This window comes from Trypanosoma grayi (assembly GCF_000691245.1).
Source record: "Trypanosoma grayi strain ANR4 Tgr_7_V1, whole genome shotgun sequence".
In the NCBI taxonomy this organism is placed as follows: Eukaryota; Euglenozoa; class Kinetoplastea; order Trypanosomatida; family Trypanosomatidae; genus Trypanosoma; species Trypanosoma grayi.
This window is the reverse complement of record NW_008825626.1, coordinates 11,988-29,205: the sequence shown is the minus strand read 5'-3', so window position 1 is coordinate 29,205 and position 17,218 is coordinate 11,988. Positions and strand designations below refer to the sequence as shown.

The 17,218-nt window shown below is 51.2% G+C and overlaps 6 protein-coding genes across 6 annotated transcripts; all 6 read right to left on the bottom strand.

Annotated features, from left to right (window-relative positions):
* Positions 1-296: 296 nt before the first annotated feature.
* Positions 297-7,772, bottom strand: DQ04_00071130 (hypothetical protein; the record flags this gene model as incomplete). Its single annotated transcript, XM_009308046.1, has 1 exon — positions 297-7,772. One exon carries the CDS (start codon positions 7,770-7,772, stop codon positions 297-299), a length of 7,476 nt encoding a protein of 2,491 aa, XP_009306321.1.
* Positions 7,773-8,126: 354 nt separating this feature from the next.
* DQ04_00071120 (hypothetical protein) lies at positions 8,127-9,029 on the bottom strand (the record flags this gene model as incomplete). Its single annotated transcript, XM_009308045.1, has 1 exon — positions 8,127-9,029. One exon carries the CDS (start codon positions 9,027-9,029, stop codon positions 8,127-8,129), a length of 903 nt encoding a protein of 300 aa, XP_009306320.1.
* A 283-nt stretch (positions 9,030-9,312) lies between these two features.
* On the bottom strand, positions 9,313-10,728 carry DQ04_00071110 (hypothetical protein; the record flags this gene model as incomplete). Its single annotated transcript, XM_009308044.1, has 1 exon — positions 9,313-10,728. One exon carries the CDS (start codon positions 10,726-10,728, stop codon positions 9,313-9,315), a length of 1,416 nt encoding a protein of 471 aa, XP_009306319.1.
* A 207-nt stretch (positions 10,729-10,935) lies between these two features.
* On the bottom strand, positions 10,936-11,664 carry DQ04_00071100 (chaperone protein DNAJ; the record flags this gene model as incomplete). The annotated part of the gene is made up of 1 exon (XM_009308043.1): positions 10,936-11,664. The coding sequence occupies one exon, from the start codon at positions 11,662-11,664 to the stop codon at positions 10,936-10,938; it is 729 nt and encodes a 242-aa protein (XP_009306318.1).
* Positions 11,665-12,003: 339 nt separating this feature from the next.
* Positions 12,004-14,070, bottom strand: DQ04_00071090 (putative chaperone protein DNAj; the record flags this gene model as incomplete). Its single annotated transcript, XM_009308042.1, has 1 exon — positions 12,004-14,070. The coding sequence occupies one exon, from the start codon at positions 14,068-14,070 to the stop codon at positions 12,004-12,006; it is 2,067 nt and encodes a 688-aa protein (XP_009306317.1).
* A 316-nt stretch (positions 14,071-14,386) lies between these two features.
* Positions 14,387-17,176, bottom strand: DQ04_00071080 (ubiquitin hydrolase; the record flags this gene model as incomplete). The annotated part of the gene is made up of 1 exon (XM_009308041.1): positions 14,387-17,176. The coding sequence occupies one exon, from the start codon at positions 17,174-17,176 to the stop codon at positions 14,387-14,389; it is 2,790 nt and encodes a 929-aa protein (XP_009306316.1).
* Between the last annotated feature and the right edge of the window lie 42 nt (positions 17,177-17,218).

Below are 17,218 nucleotides of genomic sequence, written 5' to 3'. Positions count from 1 at the left end.
AATATCATCCGTTGAAGGGTGTAGAATGAACTCCAGGAGAAAAAGGGAAGTTAGGCACACAAAAAATGAGAGGGCAACCACCACAAAAAGAGCACCATCTCATCCACTACGCAACTGTTTCTCTTGTGCTTGAGCGCAAGCACACAGCCACGCACACCCACACACCCAGAGAAACATGACCACAGTCAGCACACAAGGATCCATCTCTTCTTTACATCAGTGTAAAAACAGGCAAACACACACACACACTCAGAAAAAGAAACAAGAATAGCAGCTGGAAACAACGCTCAAGTGTGCTACTTCTGTTTTCCGACAGGAGGCAGACCGTAGAAAACAAAGGCTGAAGCGCAAGGATCAGCCGCTTCACCATTGCCTCCGCGTACTGCCTCGTACAGGCCCTTACCGCCGCCAAAAACGACAGGAAGGCATCGCCTACTGACAGCATCACTCTCCTCTGGTGACAGTGGAAGTATATTTGCGGAGAGGTACTGCACGCCGCGTGCAATAAGAAGCAGCGACACGACGAAATGCTTTTCGTAATAGAGACTTACAGAGGTTTTGCTTGTGCGTTGCTTTTGCTCACGGCGAATGGATCTATCGTTTGTGCCCTCCGTCAGAAACGCCACCTGTATATGATCTAGCGCCATCTCCGCTATAGTCTGTGGTCTCACAATATCTGTCACTGAGCCGCACATGTTGACAAAGACGGCGCTGCAGTTGCCTGATGACACCGCCCGCTGCACATATGACACCGAAGGCTTACAAACGACGCCAGCCTGATCCTTCGTGGACGAAATAATTACGCCGGAGGAGGCCTTGGGGCGGCTCTCTGCACCAAAGAGGCTCTGCAGTGACGACTCATGTTCACCAAACGGGTCGACAATGGCGAGTGTCCCCCACGACGACGGCTTTCCCACACGAAGAGACAGCTTGTGCCGGATATTAACAACGGAAAGTTCCCGTTGAACAGACAAGAATTGTGTAAATGGTGACAACTGCTCCAGCGGCAAGGATTGTAAAACAGGGTCCAGACAGAGAAACATATTGCACGTTGGTGCAAGCCACGACAACACATCATCAAAGTCTTCCCACAAAGGTGCTGCCGCATGTTCCAATGATTCCATGATGGACTCCAGGAGGGGTGCACACGTCACCTCCAAAGATCCACCGGAGGATGACCCCTTGTTGACGATCTCATCCTTTTTGAGTTGCCTGAAGGTATCCAGTTCATTCCCACAGTCCAGCAGCGGTTTCATCTCGAGCTGCACTCGGCGGCTACACACCACCCCGTCAGGGCGGCGCAGAGCAACAAGGAAGTACGGTGTGTACCCCTCCCGCACAATAGTGAAGGTGCAGAAATCTGGTGGGAGAGGATTTGGTGTGTTGGACTCAGCTGGCCAATCCCCAGTAAGATCAAAACGTTTCAACATGCTGGAGGTATTTATCAGTGTGTTTCGCACCGTGTCAAAAACAGCGCTGTTCAAAAGATATGGTGTATGCATCTTCATTCGCTCCACCAGTCGAATGAGAGTGCCTTCAGGCGAACTCTTAAGAAGAGCGCAGTGGATGTCACTAAGGAAATTGCACATCTCTGCAGCTTGAGCAAACTCAACGGCAGTTCCAGCGGCACACGGCTCATCGGATAGCATAAGCGTGTGAGCCAGGCAGATGTAGCACCTCGCCATCTGCTTGTAATCTAATAAGTGTTGAGCATGGGCCACACCCAAATGAATTGCTGTTGTGAGGTTACTGTGTTCGTTTATCCATAAGTTGACTGGCGGGAGCACTACCTCCTCCACATGCGGTGTCTCTTTCTTCCCTTTCCGCCGCTCCGGCACTGCCGTCTTGCGGCTCGCCCTCCGACCGGTGCTACGCTCTGGTACAACAATAGGAGCATGCCACTTCATTCTAAGTATTTCATGTTCACGCGACCGTACCTCCTCCATTACTTCTTCACTCATTGGTATAGTAGCCTTCATCACAGTATCGTCATCAGCGCGGTTGAGTGCCCTAAGTCTCCTGTAGAATTCCGCGAAAGAGGCGCTGATTATAGCCTCCATGCGAACAGGCGTGTATCCTTCACCGCCATGCGCCGCGCGCCACAGCATCGCCTCTGCATTTGCGCTGCACGCACCTTCCACATGAACAACTGGAATATTAAAGTGTTTCAGTGCGCATTCCACCTCCTTCTCTGGGTCATATACTTCCTTCTTGAAAACCTCCACCGATGGCTCACCACCCTGGACCAAACATTTATTTGCCTGCTCGTATTGATTGGGGTCCTGCATGTATTGCAGGACAGACGGCTCCAGCTCCTTCGGGCCCCCCGTAGGGATGCCAAGCTGCTCCATTGTCAGCTGATGATAGCGCAACAAAACAAAATTCTTCAAGAGCTCTCGTTCCAGACAATTTCGAGCAAGCATGACTAATACCTCATCCAAGGCAGTCGCAATACTTGGCTGTACGGCGAGTCTTTGCGTGTACATTGAAAGAGGCACCATGATGTTCATTTCCTGGCGGATCAACTCCATCACTTCGAGGGCCTCAGAGTACTCAGCGTACAACAGCTCCATTAGTCTTTTTCCCATGCTGGCATCCTCAATCAATAGAAACTCATTCACATATGAACGTAGATTCTGCATGACACGAAGTGCAATTACTCTACTATACCAGTCCCCAAATTCTTGCAGTTGATCGCACCATTTCACCAGGATTTTTTTGGTCGCCTCTTCACTGTTGCCTGGCCAGCAGAATCTATGCAATGGCAACTCCAGAAGTGGCAAGAAACGTCGAGCACATTCACGGAGGATTCTTCTGTGGCATCTTTTCACCACATCGTTTGCAACGTCCTTCACCACACCTTCATCGATGCGAGCTGTACGAAACGTGAGACCCTGTAATAACTGCTGGATGAGGTCGATGGCTTCATTTACCTTTTGGCAGCTCAGCAAGGCCTCGAATCGTGTCAGGTTCAGCTCCGTCCACATCGACAATGTAAGTCCCTGAGATTCCTCCTCTAGCCGACGCAGATTCTCCGCTGCTAGTGCACCTTCGCCCCTCAAAATGTTCACTCGCAACTCCAGCAGGCGACATCGTACCATAGCCTCTGTATTGCCGATACGCATCGCACACTGTAGCACCTTATTGCTCCATTCCAATGACTCCTGCAAACGACCAAGTGCAAAAAGTTCCTCTGCCTCAATCAGCACGCAGTGGTATGTGCTTGCCCCAAACGTACAGAAATCCAGCAACCCGCCTGGTCCCAGCGACGAGGATGGTGGAGCGTCTGTTGCGAGCAAAACTTCCTGAATATTAGACCAGTACTCCGCAGTCGGTGCTTCCACTTGGTACGCGCCACATAGTCCCACACATCCACATCGAGCAGACGCTGTGAGACTCTTTGCGTGAACAGCGCGGAAAACTGCCACAGCACGAGTATCGGAAAAGTTGTACCTCCAAATAGCACAAAATTCGATCCAACTAAACATGATGAATGAGTACTGCTCCATGTGCTCGTTAACGAAGAAATCGCATACTTCCAATAGCATTCCCCAGAGTCTCTCGGTGTTGTACGCAGCGTCATCCGAGCACGATAATCGTATAGCATCCGCGTGCTGTGGATCAGCATGAAAACCTTGCCATCCGTATAAATCTTCGGGAAGCTCCAAAGGCTTAGCCTTCAAGGTGTCTTCTGGGTTGTTTTCTTGCATTCGAACACGAATCATCACAATCCTCCACAAGCACAAGACGTAATGGAGAATTGTGGAGGCGCAAGCCCACTTACTCTGAGCAAAGGAGTTTCCATCACACGGCGTCTCTGGAGCCACAACGAAGAGGAAATAAACAATTCGTATCGCAATCATAACATCTCGTAGAGACGGTGGTTCAGCGGATCCGCCATTTGTATGGCTCCCAGGTTTCGAGGATGCACTGTATGAAAGTGTAAGTGTGCGTCCGGCCAGTGAAGATGCCAATGTTTGCCGCACACTTCTCATAGGAGTCCCCTGGAGACTTCCAGTAAACAAAGTTGACTGATGCAGCTCGTTAAAGTGTTCTACGCAATCTAATGCTGAAAGTAATAGTGTCGTAAGGTCGCGTCTTGATATTGCATTTCGAGCCGTCATCCATTCCGACATTTGAAGAAGAGCATCAGCTTTTTGAATAGGTTTGTTTGCAAGAACTTCAAGTGACCGCATCCATCCCTTCCTACTCTCCGCGGCAGATGCAGCATTCCTTGCAATGGCAATCCACACCGCTGCCTCCGTCTCTGGGTCGCCTCCTTTCACCTTGTTCAGCAGCTGTGTTGTTGGGAGTCCCAGGTTACAGCGGAATTGAGCCTCAAATCCCCTAAAGACTTTATGGTATTTCGCTGGGAGCACATTGAGGAGATTGTTCATTGTTTTGATGCCCTCATCATAGGCCCCCTTCTCTGAGAGGCCACTGAGGAAGTACACACCCATTTTAGTAAGAATTGTGCACAGGTTATCACGGTCCATGTTCCCCTCATTAGACGGCACCCGTGTTGGCAAACGAAGCTTAGACAGCATCGACGATGAAAGCAATATCTGAAGACTGGGTAGCAGCAGTTTACGCGAGGAAACACTAAAAGTGTCCGCCACACCGCAGAATGTAGAGTAGGCATCTGATATTTGTGAAACCTGTGTTGTTAGAGGTCCATGAGAAGCTGCAATGGCGCTATTCGTGATTGCCACAAGAACACGCTTCTCCAACTCCATACGCATTGATCGCTCAATACCACTCCCTAATCGCACTAGCACTGTCGCTTGATAAAGTAGAATAACAGCGTACCAATACCAATCATCGTCTGAGGGTATTGGGTACAACCCAGCACCACCATTACTACTGCTTCCAGCGGTAGCAGCACCAGCCGCCGTCGTCGCTGATGAGGCCGAAGAAGAAATAGGCTGACCCTTTTCTTTACCTGTGTGATTGCTGATGGGTGCCTTGGTTCCCCAACTGAGCCTACCATGTTGGTACAAGTGATCTGCGATTCGGCAAAGCTCCAGCGTGACCCGCTCATTCTCTGGGAGCTGCATACTATGCGTGGCGAGACGCCCGCAGAGTTCCACCGACGGATCAGCCCGCAGCAACTCCAGGCAGTCCTTGTTGATTAAACCGCGCTTGTCCGTATCAGGCATGGGACCATTCAGTCTGCCGAGTAAAAAGAGCAACTGTTCCTGCGGATGGTGTGAATCTTCTTGGTTGCGCTCTAGCAACCGATTGATACACACATCGAGCAAGCAGAAATTCTTTCTGTGGGAGGGCAGCTGCCATTTATTCATCATCCCACGACATGCGTCTGCAGCCTGTCGTAGTATGACATTGTTTGCCTCGCTCAGAGGGTATAGATAGGTCTTTCGCATAGTTTCCGCGAGTGAGTCACAACTCAACTCTCCATTCACTTCACCTTTTGATGAAATGTACGTCTGCAGCATGGACATCACGTAGCCGAAACCAATGTCATTGCAGAGCCTAAAATCTCTAATAGGGTCAATGTGAATATTGTTGAGCGCAGCGTAGAGTTCCTTGAGGGCTGCTGCAGCCGGAAGGAAGAGCCCCTTGCGGAAGGATTCAGCATACCAATTGATCAATGAGAGAGATGCATTCACGGTGATCCACTCTTCACGGTAGCCAGCTGCACAGAGTTTCACGCCAATTTTCGCAGCTGCAGAAATATGTGACATGACGTCAGCTATGGAATTAGGTTTCGTCGCAGCAGAACTCTTCTCTGAAGTCGTCAAAACCTCTGCCATACTCAAGTGAGCCTCTGCCTTCATGACGAGCAAATCTTTTGCATCACTTTCGTTGATAACATCTACTTGTGTCAAGCTGTTCGCTACTGCTGCAATGATTGGATTCACTGAGGGGGTTTTCACCTCCTTAGCCTCTCTTAGCAACAGGTAGTAAATGTTTGCAGCCGAGGGGTTAGTGATCACACGTGGCTCTTGCGGCTGTTCCTCCACTGGCTCAACAGGAGACGAGTGTTTCTTCATCCTCGCAGCCTTGGATCGTTCACGTTGCGTCGGTGGTTTCTCCTTCACCACGGTGTTGACCTCCATAACATGGCCGAGTGGGGGAAGTTTATTGGCTGCTGACTGTAGAAGAACAAGGCGGTTTGATGCAGAAGCCGCTGTCCTCGCCTGCTCAATTAAGTGAATCACCTGATCTTCTTGAGAGGTAAAAGCACTGCTGTCAATGGCTTTGCGTACCACCGCTCGTCGTCTCAACCAAAGCAAGGCAAAGTCCATGGGAAATGTGATACCACCGTCAGGACCAATAACGAAGTAGTCTAGAGCCAGCGCTTTGTCAATCTGCTCAATAGCACAATTCAAATTATCCTCTTCAAACTCAATCAAAGCAGACTCATATGCCACATGAACGAGGAGTCCAGTCAAGTTAGAACCATACTGAGTCAAGAGCAACGCGATACGCTTTAGGGTATGACGTAACTTCCCACGTGTCTCAGGCTGCAGGAGCGGGAGGCACAGATTCCAGAGAATAACACAGCCAATCTCAAGTGTGTAGGAACGTTCTGACGGGACATCAATCATGCGGGCGCTATCCATGGTACTCTCCACCGCCCTAATACATTTAAACAAGGCATCCGCCATGCTCCTGGTAAGGTAGCTCGCATCCAAGGCCTTAGCTGCTCCCAGTGCACCACATGCGCGGGCTCTAAAAACGGCCTGGGCGTACTCGCCGAACAGGCGGGGACGCACACTCTCGCTCTGTAGCAGCTTCGGTAAAGTTCCGCTATACACCTCATCTGCCCCGCACAGCGCAAGTCCAAGAACCACTTCACTGAGAACATCCATCACAATACCGGGGTCACTAAATGTTACTTCAGTCTCCATTGCCTTTCGACCCTTTGACTTCCCTTCCTTCTTCTCCGGGTCACTAAGGAGGCGATCATGGGCAAGAATTAGTTCCGCCCTAGAAGTGTTCTCATCTGTGATACCACAGAAAAATGACTGCACCGTGCTAAGCGCCTGCAGCACGGGTTTCGTGTAATCTTGTTTGGGACGAGTATTCTGCTGATTTACAGAAAATGCGATTTGAACACGGAAGAAACGCAACTGCAGCCGTTCCGATCCCACTTTGGCAATCATCTCAGACGCAGTGGAGAGCTGTGCTGCCGCCTCTGGATGGCGGCCAACGCCCCGCAGGCACACGGCATACCGCATGACCCACTGCAAGTGCGAGAAAGGACCTCCCTGCACAAGTTTGTCGTGCAATGCAACAACAAATCCCACAACATCCACAATACTGTCGAACGTTCCAGGGATGAAGAGGTCGCGGATTGTCAGCCATAGGTGCTCAATGCCGGTCGTGAGTGTATATGCCTCCTTCGGCCACTCCTCCAGGACAATTTTTATGCCAGTCACAATATTAGTGGCGCACCGCAGATGTGCCGCCACCTTTGCTCTGCCACGACAGGTGATGGGAATATTGTGCAGACCGACAAGACCGTCACAGTAGAGGGCGCGTGCCTCCAATGCCTTTGTCGGTGTTCTTTTTCCCGCAAAAACCTTCAGGCACTGCTCCGCCACGACCCACTCGCCCAACTTCATCGCCGCTTCGCAACACAGTACATAGAGTTCGTTGGATACATTTAACCCAGACACCGTGCTGGGCACCGCACCCGTTTTAAATTGCTGCAATGTCTCCCACGCACCTCGGAGCGCATCTACGGAGTGTGTATCACGGCTGACACGCAGGTGCCGCTTCACGGCAGCGACAATGTGCGTCATTGACCAACAAACGAAACTGGTGCCTTTCTTCTTTCCCTTGAATTAGGCATGGGTGTATATCATAAAGGAAGCGGAAGTGCAATGTCAAGTGGAGGGAAAAAGAAGACGCAGAGAGAAAGCGTGAATTGCAACAACACGTAAAAAAAAAAGGACACCAAATTGCAAAGAAAAGGGTTAGAGAAAGTAAAAGAGGAAGAGAAAAAGGGGACTAAATCCCCTTTCCCAATCACTCCACATACACTCACAGAGGGCCGATAACAACAACGGAAAGATGGAAGAAGCCGGTCTCCTTGGTGGTGTCCTTTTCTTTTTCTCTCTCCCACAAACGCCGTCAGTGACGCCCTGGCGCACACGCTACTCCTTTAACATCTTCTCCACACAGGCATACCGAGACGCGTCGAGTGAGGCTCGGGCGTAGCGTGAAAAAACATCCGACGCGATGTTTGGAAGTACATTATTCCTAAATGCCTCAAAGGCTATCGTGAGCAGCGCCTCGTTCGCCACCACCTCACGCCTCGCCTCTGTGTAAATCTCCTCGGCAACACCCATCGCCAGGTGATACTCGCCCTGCTCCACATGGCCAAGAAACCGCGCAGCGGCACGGCGGGCACGCACTTGCCGCATCTCAAGCATTGTCGGGCTAAAGGACGTGCGGAACTTCAGGAAGTCCAGCCACCCACGCACCGGCTCGCGCGCCGGCCCTTTGCCGGCCTCCTCAATGGCGCGAGCGAGATCGAAGGCGGTGGCCCGAACTGCAGCGGCAGGAGGGATATTCATCACCCTCTGAAGCGGTGCAGCAATGAGCGTCAAGTCATCGCTTTCAGCGTCCTTGAGGACGGTGGAGAGCTCGCTTCTGAATGGTCCCCCGCTTGCCATACGCAGCTTCAGCACCTCGTAGTTAAGGCCGACGGAAATCAGCTTCTTGCTGACGTAGCCAAACTCGCCGAGCTCGCGGTCGGCGAGCTGCGACACAATGCGCAGGTGGCTCGCTGCTATGTTCGATACCTCTTGGTAGTAGTGCTGCGCCAGTGAGACTTCATCAAACTCATTCAGCATCGGTCTCGCCACAGCGGCGAGCGCGCTGCGCTTCGCCTGCAATTCATTGTCTAGCTCCGCCACCTCCTTCTCTAGACGGTCTTCCTCGCTCCTTAGTTGCAGACGCGCCTTTGCTAAATTCTCCAGCGCGATTTCGTTTCGCACCCGCTCCCGTGAAAGGGCCTCGTCTGGTGTCAAGAACAGTGAGCGCAGGTACTGCATTCCCAGAGGACCTCTCTCCCTATATATATATATATATATATAAATATACCTTGGAGCCTACATCCATGTGCCCAAGTAAACACGCACAGATGCACAAGGAAAAAAAAAGAAGGGGGAAGAATAAAAACATTTAAATGTAGAAAGTGCCACGTTTGATGGAGAGAAGGGCATCCAAAAAGAGAAAAAAAAAAACATCGCACATTTTCTTCACTTCACAAATATGCATTTTCCACTTTCCCGAAGGATATGAACGTCATCAGGGATCCTGGAGGCTTCAGCAGAACTATAATGCCCTCCGCTTCATCCATCCCGGGTTTGCTGCGTATATGTCTTGCAAGTCTGTCGGATCAAAATGCAACAGCGTGCTCAGCACAGGGAAGAGGTTCATCGCCACTTGAGCATCATCATTGCCGCAAAGCAACTTCACAACAACAAACTTCAGATACGATAGCTGCTGTCCCTCCAGAGCCTGCGAGCATCCGCCCTCCTTGGTGTTAGCCTGGTGTTTCGACTCAATGAGGCGCTTCTTCGCCTCGCACAGCTCGTCGGATAGCCGCTTCATACCACTCTCGAGCTCCGCAATATGGACGAGCGCCTCTGGCCACGTCTGAGGCCCGCGTCGCAGCGTGGTATTTGCAGTGCCGCTGCCCCTGTGGTTGTTGTTGTTGTTGTTGTTGTCCATGTTGATGCCACCGCTTCCGCCGGTGGCTGTACTGTCACCGTGCGGCGGCCGCTCCCGCAGGTCGTGCAGCTCCCGCAACAACCGCTGATTCTCCGTCCGCGTCACCCGCAATTCATCCTGCAGCGCCTCGAAGTCAGAGACGAGCTCAGCGTATGCTGCGTCACTGACCCCGCCAGCTGGCTGCCCGTCGGTCTCCACCATGGGCGCTGCAGCGAGCGGCCGTTCCTCCAACTCGGCGCGCAGCTCCGCCACCTCCTGCTCGTGCGCGGTGATGAGACGCTCCAACTCGTCGCGGTGCTGGTCAAAGATGGCCGCCTCACGCGAAATGAACTCGTGCCGCAAGCTTTCAACCTCCTCCTCCACCCGCGCCTCAAGCACATTTATTTGCTCAGCGTTCGGCTTACTGCTCATCATTACTCGTGAGGACTCGAGCCGCGCGTTAGCCGCCTCCAGATCCTCGACGCGGTTCTGAAGCACAGCAATCGCCTGATCCCGGCTCTCAACTGCGCAGTTGCGCTCTCTAACTTCGTCCAGTGCTGCATTCAGCTCCTGACGGAGACCAGAGATTTCAAGCTGCAACGCCTCCAAGTTCCTTGTCTGCAAGCGCAGAGTTTGGGCGGTCCTCCGCTTGTACTTGTCCAACTCCTGCGACACGGCGGCGGCCAAATCCAACGCACCCTCCAATTTCCCAATAGAAGTAGCGGCAATCATATTCATCGAAGAATTCGCCCACTCGGTCATAGCACATATTAAAACTCCGGGAACAGCCAGAGGAGCAACAGAAGTAGAAGGAGCTTCTGTGATACCGCGCAGCTTTTCTTCCAGCTGTGCATTCGTCGAACGCGATTCATCAAGCTCGCGGGAAAGCTCTACAATACGGTTGCGCAACTGATCGACTCCAGATTGTGTCTTGTCCTTCCAGAGTCGCAATCGTTCGTGTGCCTTAGAGAGCTCATCCTGCAGCCGCCCCACCTCCCCGCCGCCCTCCCCCACAGCTTCACTACTATTCCCCACCATCCTACTCAACAGAGAAAACCGAGCCAGAAGCTCACCAGCAACGCTGACGCCACGCCGTGCTGCCCGCCCAGACGTTCAGTGACACTCGCACGAGCACACACACACACACACACACACAGGCGAGAAGAAAAAATGCCAATCAAGCAAAAAAATAAAGAACAACACCACACGGAAAGAGAGAAAAAAAGCGCTTACACAGCATCGCTTTCATTCGTGGCTTTCTCGCACGACTGCTGGAGAGTCGGACTGCTTCCCCCGGGCGAAGGGGCCGCCGGGCTGCCACGGCACGTACACAGCGGGTGCCCGCCGCCGCTTCTCTTCCACCAGCTCACGCTTGACGCTCCCCTGCAGGACACCGATCTCGTCCATGACATCCCGCGTTCCCATGTCCGACCGCCATGGGTGCCACGCCTTCGGTTCATCGTGCGCCGTCCCCGCGACAAGGCGATCCTCAGTGTAGCTCCACCTGCTACGCAGCACATGCATTTGCGTTCGCCAGGCCCGATACAAGTAGAAGCACAACACAAACGCTACAAATGCAAAGAAAAATGCAAAATCCCGCATGTCAAACGACCGATATTCAGGTTTGTCAACAGACTGACGGTGGATAGTGTTTGTCATGTCATCGTAGTTCATACGCCTAAAATTCACCTCCCCGCCCTTCTTGCGGGTGTCGTCGCCCTTGTCGTGTCGATGCGTCAGGAGGATTTTGTGCGCCTCCCGCAGCAGCTGGAACTGCTCGCTCGTACCGCCGTGGTCAGGGTGGTACTTGAGGACGAGCTTGTTGAACCGCTTCTTTATCTCACTCGCCTCTAGCTTGTCGCTCATCTGAAAGCCAAAAATGGAGCACGCTTGCTGGTACGTCATAAACCCTTTATCGCCGGCGATGGTGCCCTTGAATCCCTCGTACACATGCCGCAGGAGTGTGCGGCGCATCCGTCCTGTCGGATGGACACTTCGTCAGCGATCACCTACATATAATATCAGACGCACACACACACATAAAAACAAAACATTTGACAAGGGGAAAACAAAGACAAGAAAGAGTCATACAAAGCACAGAAAGAAGAACAATAATAATTAAAACGAGACAAAAAGAACCAACCAAAACCAAAGAGCATCAAGTATCAACAGATGAAATGGAAAAAATGCAAGTGGAAGATGCAGCCTCACCTACCCCATCGCATACAACACAGACATTGAATCCCCTCCCCCGATGAACTGCTACTCCTGCAGCTGTACATCTCAGATTTGAATCTCGCACCCACCCACGCATCAGCCCCATGTGAGCGGCCGGATCAAGCAGAGCAGCTGAAACACGCACCGCCGCAACAGAAAATTCGTCCGGTGAACCGCCTGCAGGCGCACCTCCTCACCTTTCTCGTGCAAGAGAAGCGTGTACAGATTGAGGTGAGACTCATGCCCGTCGAGAATGCGCAAGTCTGGCACCTCTTCCGACTCCTTGAAAGCCGCGAATGCACACCGGTATGTCTGGTACCGCACACTGTGCCACTCGGATTCATCTTCGAGTTGAACCTCCATTGGACTTTCAGAGTCCAATGGACGGCATTGCCTTGAGATACGGAAGAGGGCCATGTCGGCATCCTCTCCGCACTTATTATGCCTTGAGCTCGCAACGGCACAGAAGAGGCAGAACTGTGCAATATCGGTGTACGCCTTCTCTTCAAGCGCTGAAGACTTCGGCACAATATTCTCCAGGAACTTGGCGTCTTCGTCATCCAGAGCAAAGTTGAAACCGGCTTGGGACAGCAGACGCACTAGTGTTGCGGGCTCGAGCCAATCCTCCCTCAGCGCTGCCAACTCAGGATCTTCCGGTGCCAGCAGCTTGCACTGCGCGTCCTGGATAAGGATGCGGAACTCACGGTCGCTCGCCTCACCGCGCCGGCGCCCTTCCAAGACCATGAGCACTTGGTCAAAACTCACTGGGTGCAGCCTCCACTGCTCGTACGGCACATCAAAGCCTTTTTCCTGTAGGATGGCAAAGGTCGCGAACTCACCGGTGGTGAAAACGCATCGTCGGCTATCAAGGACGTTACTCTCTGTCGAAGGTGTTGTGTGGCTGCACGGTTCCCACTCCTTTGTTCCCTCTAGCCACTTCCCAATAAGAAGCGCTGGTTGACGCATAATGATACTGTTGGGAACCTCAAATGAAACACGGAGTGACGGATCTTCTTCCATATTCTCCATCACAACTGGGGGATACGGAACAACATGCAGTTCATGTGCCTCCTGCGTCTCAGAGCGGTATAGCCAGTCCCCGGCTTGCTTTGGCCGCTCCGTGAAGCTGAGGAGATCTATCTTGATGATACAGTTTAAAGCGTAGTACTCGCGTCCAGTAGACCCGTGATGGCCGTGTGGATCAAAGCCTAGCTGAATGATTCGTAATGCAACATTCTCTTTACTCAGCCCCAATGCTCTGGGCAACTTGGGGAGAGAGGTAGACTTGGGGTCCAGACGCATATTGATGTTCGGAAACACCAGTGAGGCGAAGCTGCGCGTTGTTTCCTTCACCTTTACCCAGAGACCAAACTTCACCACGGAGTTCGTTGCCGGGACGCTCATTGTGAGGAACTCGCTGTCCGGTCCCTCTAGCACAACATCGTAAGCCAGCAGTGAGTGGATAGTGATAAAGTCCAATGTACGTAGAACCTGCTCACACACCTTTCCTGTGCTATCACTGAAAGATTTGAGCTCATCGGTATTGTGCATCATGAGGGAGCGGTCAGCTTCCATGTGAATGGCCTCAGTCAGTTCATAGGCCTCGACACACCGATTGAGTTCAATTTCCACTAGTTTCCGGCGAGCCGAAGGACTGATGCCAAGTTCCTCATTTAGAAAGCGGTGAATTTGTGGGAAGCCGCCGATAGAACTGCGCTTCGCCATGACCATCACAGAAGGGTTGTGTACGTCATATTTCTCTTCTTCATCGCGCCAGACACTAAGGAAGGTGTTGATCGAGCTTTCACTTCTCACCTGAGGGAGTCGTGAGGCGTCAGGGATGTGGCTCCAGATGCTGTGTTTTTCGCACTCTTTGTAGGTAAGCTGCTCCCGCTCCATCATCTCACTTAAGAGTTCTTCATACTTCTCATTATCCACCCGAAGTCGCTCCTTCTCCATGGCCGCGTCGAGTGATGCACCTTGGCGGTCCAATCGGTCAGCGTTTTCTGCCTTGATACGCTCGCGCTCATGTTGTTTGTAAAGTTTATCTGCCGCATCCTGAGCTTTAGCCAAGGCCAACTGCTGAGCGCTCATCTTGACTGGTTTCTTATCTTTGTTCTTGTCATCCTTGTTCCCCCTGCCGGCAGCTGCTTTAGGTGGCATTCCACAGCGTGAGCTTCACACGGCTCGACAAGACACAACTGTAATTTCCGCACAAAGAAGCAGGCCATCAAAAACAAAAGAAAAAGAAAAGGAACCAATAATGAAAGTGGATTACACTTTGAATCTACCCAAAAAGATAAGGGGCTTCCTTGCTGCAGAACGCATGCCCCATCCTCACCGACGACGGTATAACATATGTGAGCGATCAAACCAGTTATGCTAAATGCCCCTCGCACTCACATCCTACATGCATTATCCACGGCATGAAAATTCCTACGATCGCAGGGGTATCAAAATAAAGATGGAGCCACAGCTCTCATTTATCCATTGAGGCCAAGTCCCTCGTTGAGGTTTGCCGGCTGTTCAACGCGGTAAGGTCCTGTGCAGAAGTATCTCGAATAGTTATGGATTGTTCAGGGCATTTTTGTCTCTCCACTATGCCATCTATCGATATCAACTGCGGCCGGTCAACTATAATGCATTCGATATCTCCTTTAACTTCCTCCACAAGCTTTTTTAGAGTGTCTCTCTTCCCAACCGTCCGACACACCCCTGATCTCCCCTTCACAGCGACGATCCACCGCGCAATATCATCCGTCTCTGGTGTGGGAAGAATCTTCTCCGCCAGACGCTTAGCAATATCCGCCCCCGTCTCTTCGTACGTGTTCGACACAGCAATATTTGTTGGAAATCCAAAATACGACTCTCCCGACCGCCGGTCGCAGAAGAGCACGTCCACCCGGGAAAAACCGGCACCTAACTCCGTTAACACATCTATCACATAAAGGTCCGGAATGTCCAAAACTGTCTCACCTGGGTCCGAAAAAGCACACTGAACTCGACCAGAGGAAACCTTCAGAAGACGCAACGCTGGTTTGCCCTCTTTGATGCTTTGGTTAAGATATGCATATAACTTCTGTGGAATAAAAGATTTCCCTTGCTGCATCGCAAGAGAATACAACTCTCCAAGTTTGTAGCAACGTCTTTCAACATACACAGTGAACCGTATTCCACCACCAATGTTGAATAATACAAGACGTACTGTGTCGAGTGTGCATAGAGGAGCAGGAAGCAGGGCACAGTAGAGAACTCCCCTTCCTCCAGAACCCTGCATAATTATACTAAGTGCTACCGGTTCTGGATTTGTGTTATAGAGCGGGCATACGGCAAGTGAAGGTCCCTCTTCACCACGAATCATGGAACAATGAAATCCAATGTATTCTGGTGAAGGTGGGAGGGGTTGATGAGCAGCAGATAAGAGTCGATAAGTTTCCTGCTGGAATTTAGTATATGGTGTACTTTCATCAAAACGAAAGCTGCCTATAGGCGTCCATTTCCCTGCTTTGCATCGGTCAAGAAGAAAAACAGTAACTTCCCTGAATTGACGCTGGCGTAGCATCTCCACCACATGATTTTCAGACATCTCCAAAGGGCAGATGATAACACTGAAACCAGGTAAAATCTCGTCTATCTGCACCTCACTCACACTAAGGCCATACTCACAAACAAAGCACTTCATTGGTCTCTTGTACGTCTCCATGAGCGCCTTTATCTCTCCCCGTCCGTGAAGAACGCCATGGGATACCAATGAATTATTACAAGTAGAGCGAACTATCACGAAAAAGGCCTCATCAAAAGACGCTGGATCCAGTGTGTCTTTTGATGCTGGGAGAGTTTCAACAAAGAGTCGGCCCTGACTTCTTACATCAGTGTGAAGTCGGGCGCATGTCACACCACTCGGAGAACCCCCTTCATACATCCACACCCGAATACGGTCAGGTGTCTGACCGATAGCTGTGGCAATGGCCGCGTGCACCTCCTGCAAGGATGACGCCGCGTGAACAGTTACCGTTGACGCACCTTCATCAGCGTCAGGGATGTCCTCAAGCACATTGGTAAGACTCTCCACATCCGTGAAATATTGAAATGAGACACTCTCCCATCGTCCTCTCCATTTACGATCGCGGTTCGTGACGATCGACCTTACAACTTCTTTAATGTTTTCGGGAACAGGCTCCTCTGTCAGCAGCTCATTCGCAACTGTGCGGTTGACGTACAAGAGAAGCGATGCCCGCTCATTCGAGTCGTGAGAGGAACCTATAACCTCGCCACCCCATGCCGCCCTCATTACATCCTCCTCGGGAACGCGCGAGACAACCGCGTCATTGAAGTACATCCAACCCTCATCAAGAAGAACGTAAGCGAGATAATGCCCATTCTCTGCCACACCTTGGTGTACCACGACAGAACGCAGGTCGTATACAGTTCCAAAATCAAAAGTATCCGGTGTATTTTTATCATCTTGGAGGAGGTATGGTTCAAGATCCAGAGTTAATGGAAATGTCCACTTGCTGTGTAAAGTTTTAACTTCAAATGACTCCATACAAAATTCTACACGATTGGGGTGTATCAATAGAACACGTGGGAGCCTCGTAAACCGTTGGCACCGCTCAACAGTATGAATAGTACTGGGCCCGTCTTTTTCAAACTCCAGTGATACACCTTCGATTCGCTCAGGTTCAGCCCATTGAGAAAATGATTCAGCGATTGTATTCTTATTTTTGACAAGTAGCTCAACATCATGAAAGCCCTCCTTACGGTAGAGCGTATGGGCTACACCGTCTACAGTACGTGTGATGTACGTCAATTCACCGTAGAAATGATCCCGAACTATATTCTCCAACGGTGTATTTTTGCATACAGTCTCCAAGCTATCAAGCAATTTCTGCAGCATTTCGTGCACATCATGCTGGATCCACTCTTCATTGTTTTCCCATCCAAACGCCTCTGTTAGCTCATTTGTAGACACAGAAGACGTTGCACAGTTAAGCTGAGCAAAAATGTTACGCAATGCTAGCGTTATAGAACCAGGCTCTGGGTTCTCCACGGAGTATAGCATACGGCGAAAAGACGGCAGGTGAAAGAGCACCTGTATTACAGAGTTTAAATAGCATGTGCTGCCTTGATTTACGAGGCCCACGTACGGAATGTTCTCCAACACCATGCCTTGATTCCCGAAGCGTGTTCTGGTCGCAACACCGGTTGCATCGTTGGACAAGCGCTCTTCACACGAAGCAATGCCCGAAGCCCAGACTTTTCGGCCCATCATAAACAATACTTGTTTTGCAAGAATGATACCCTTCCGTTT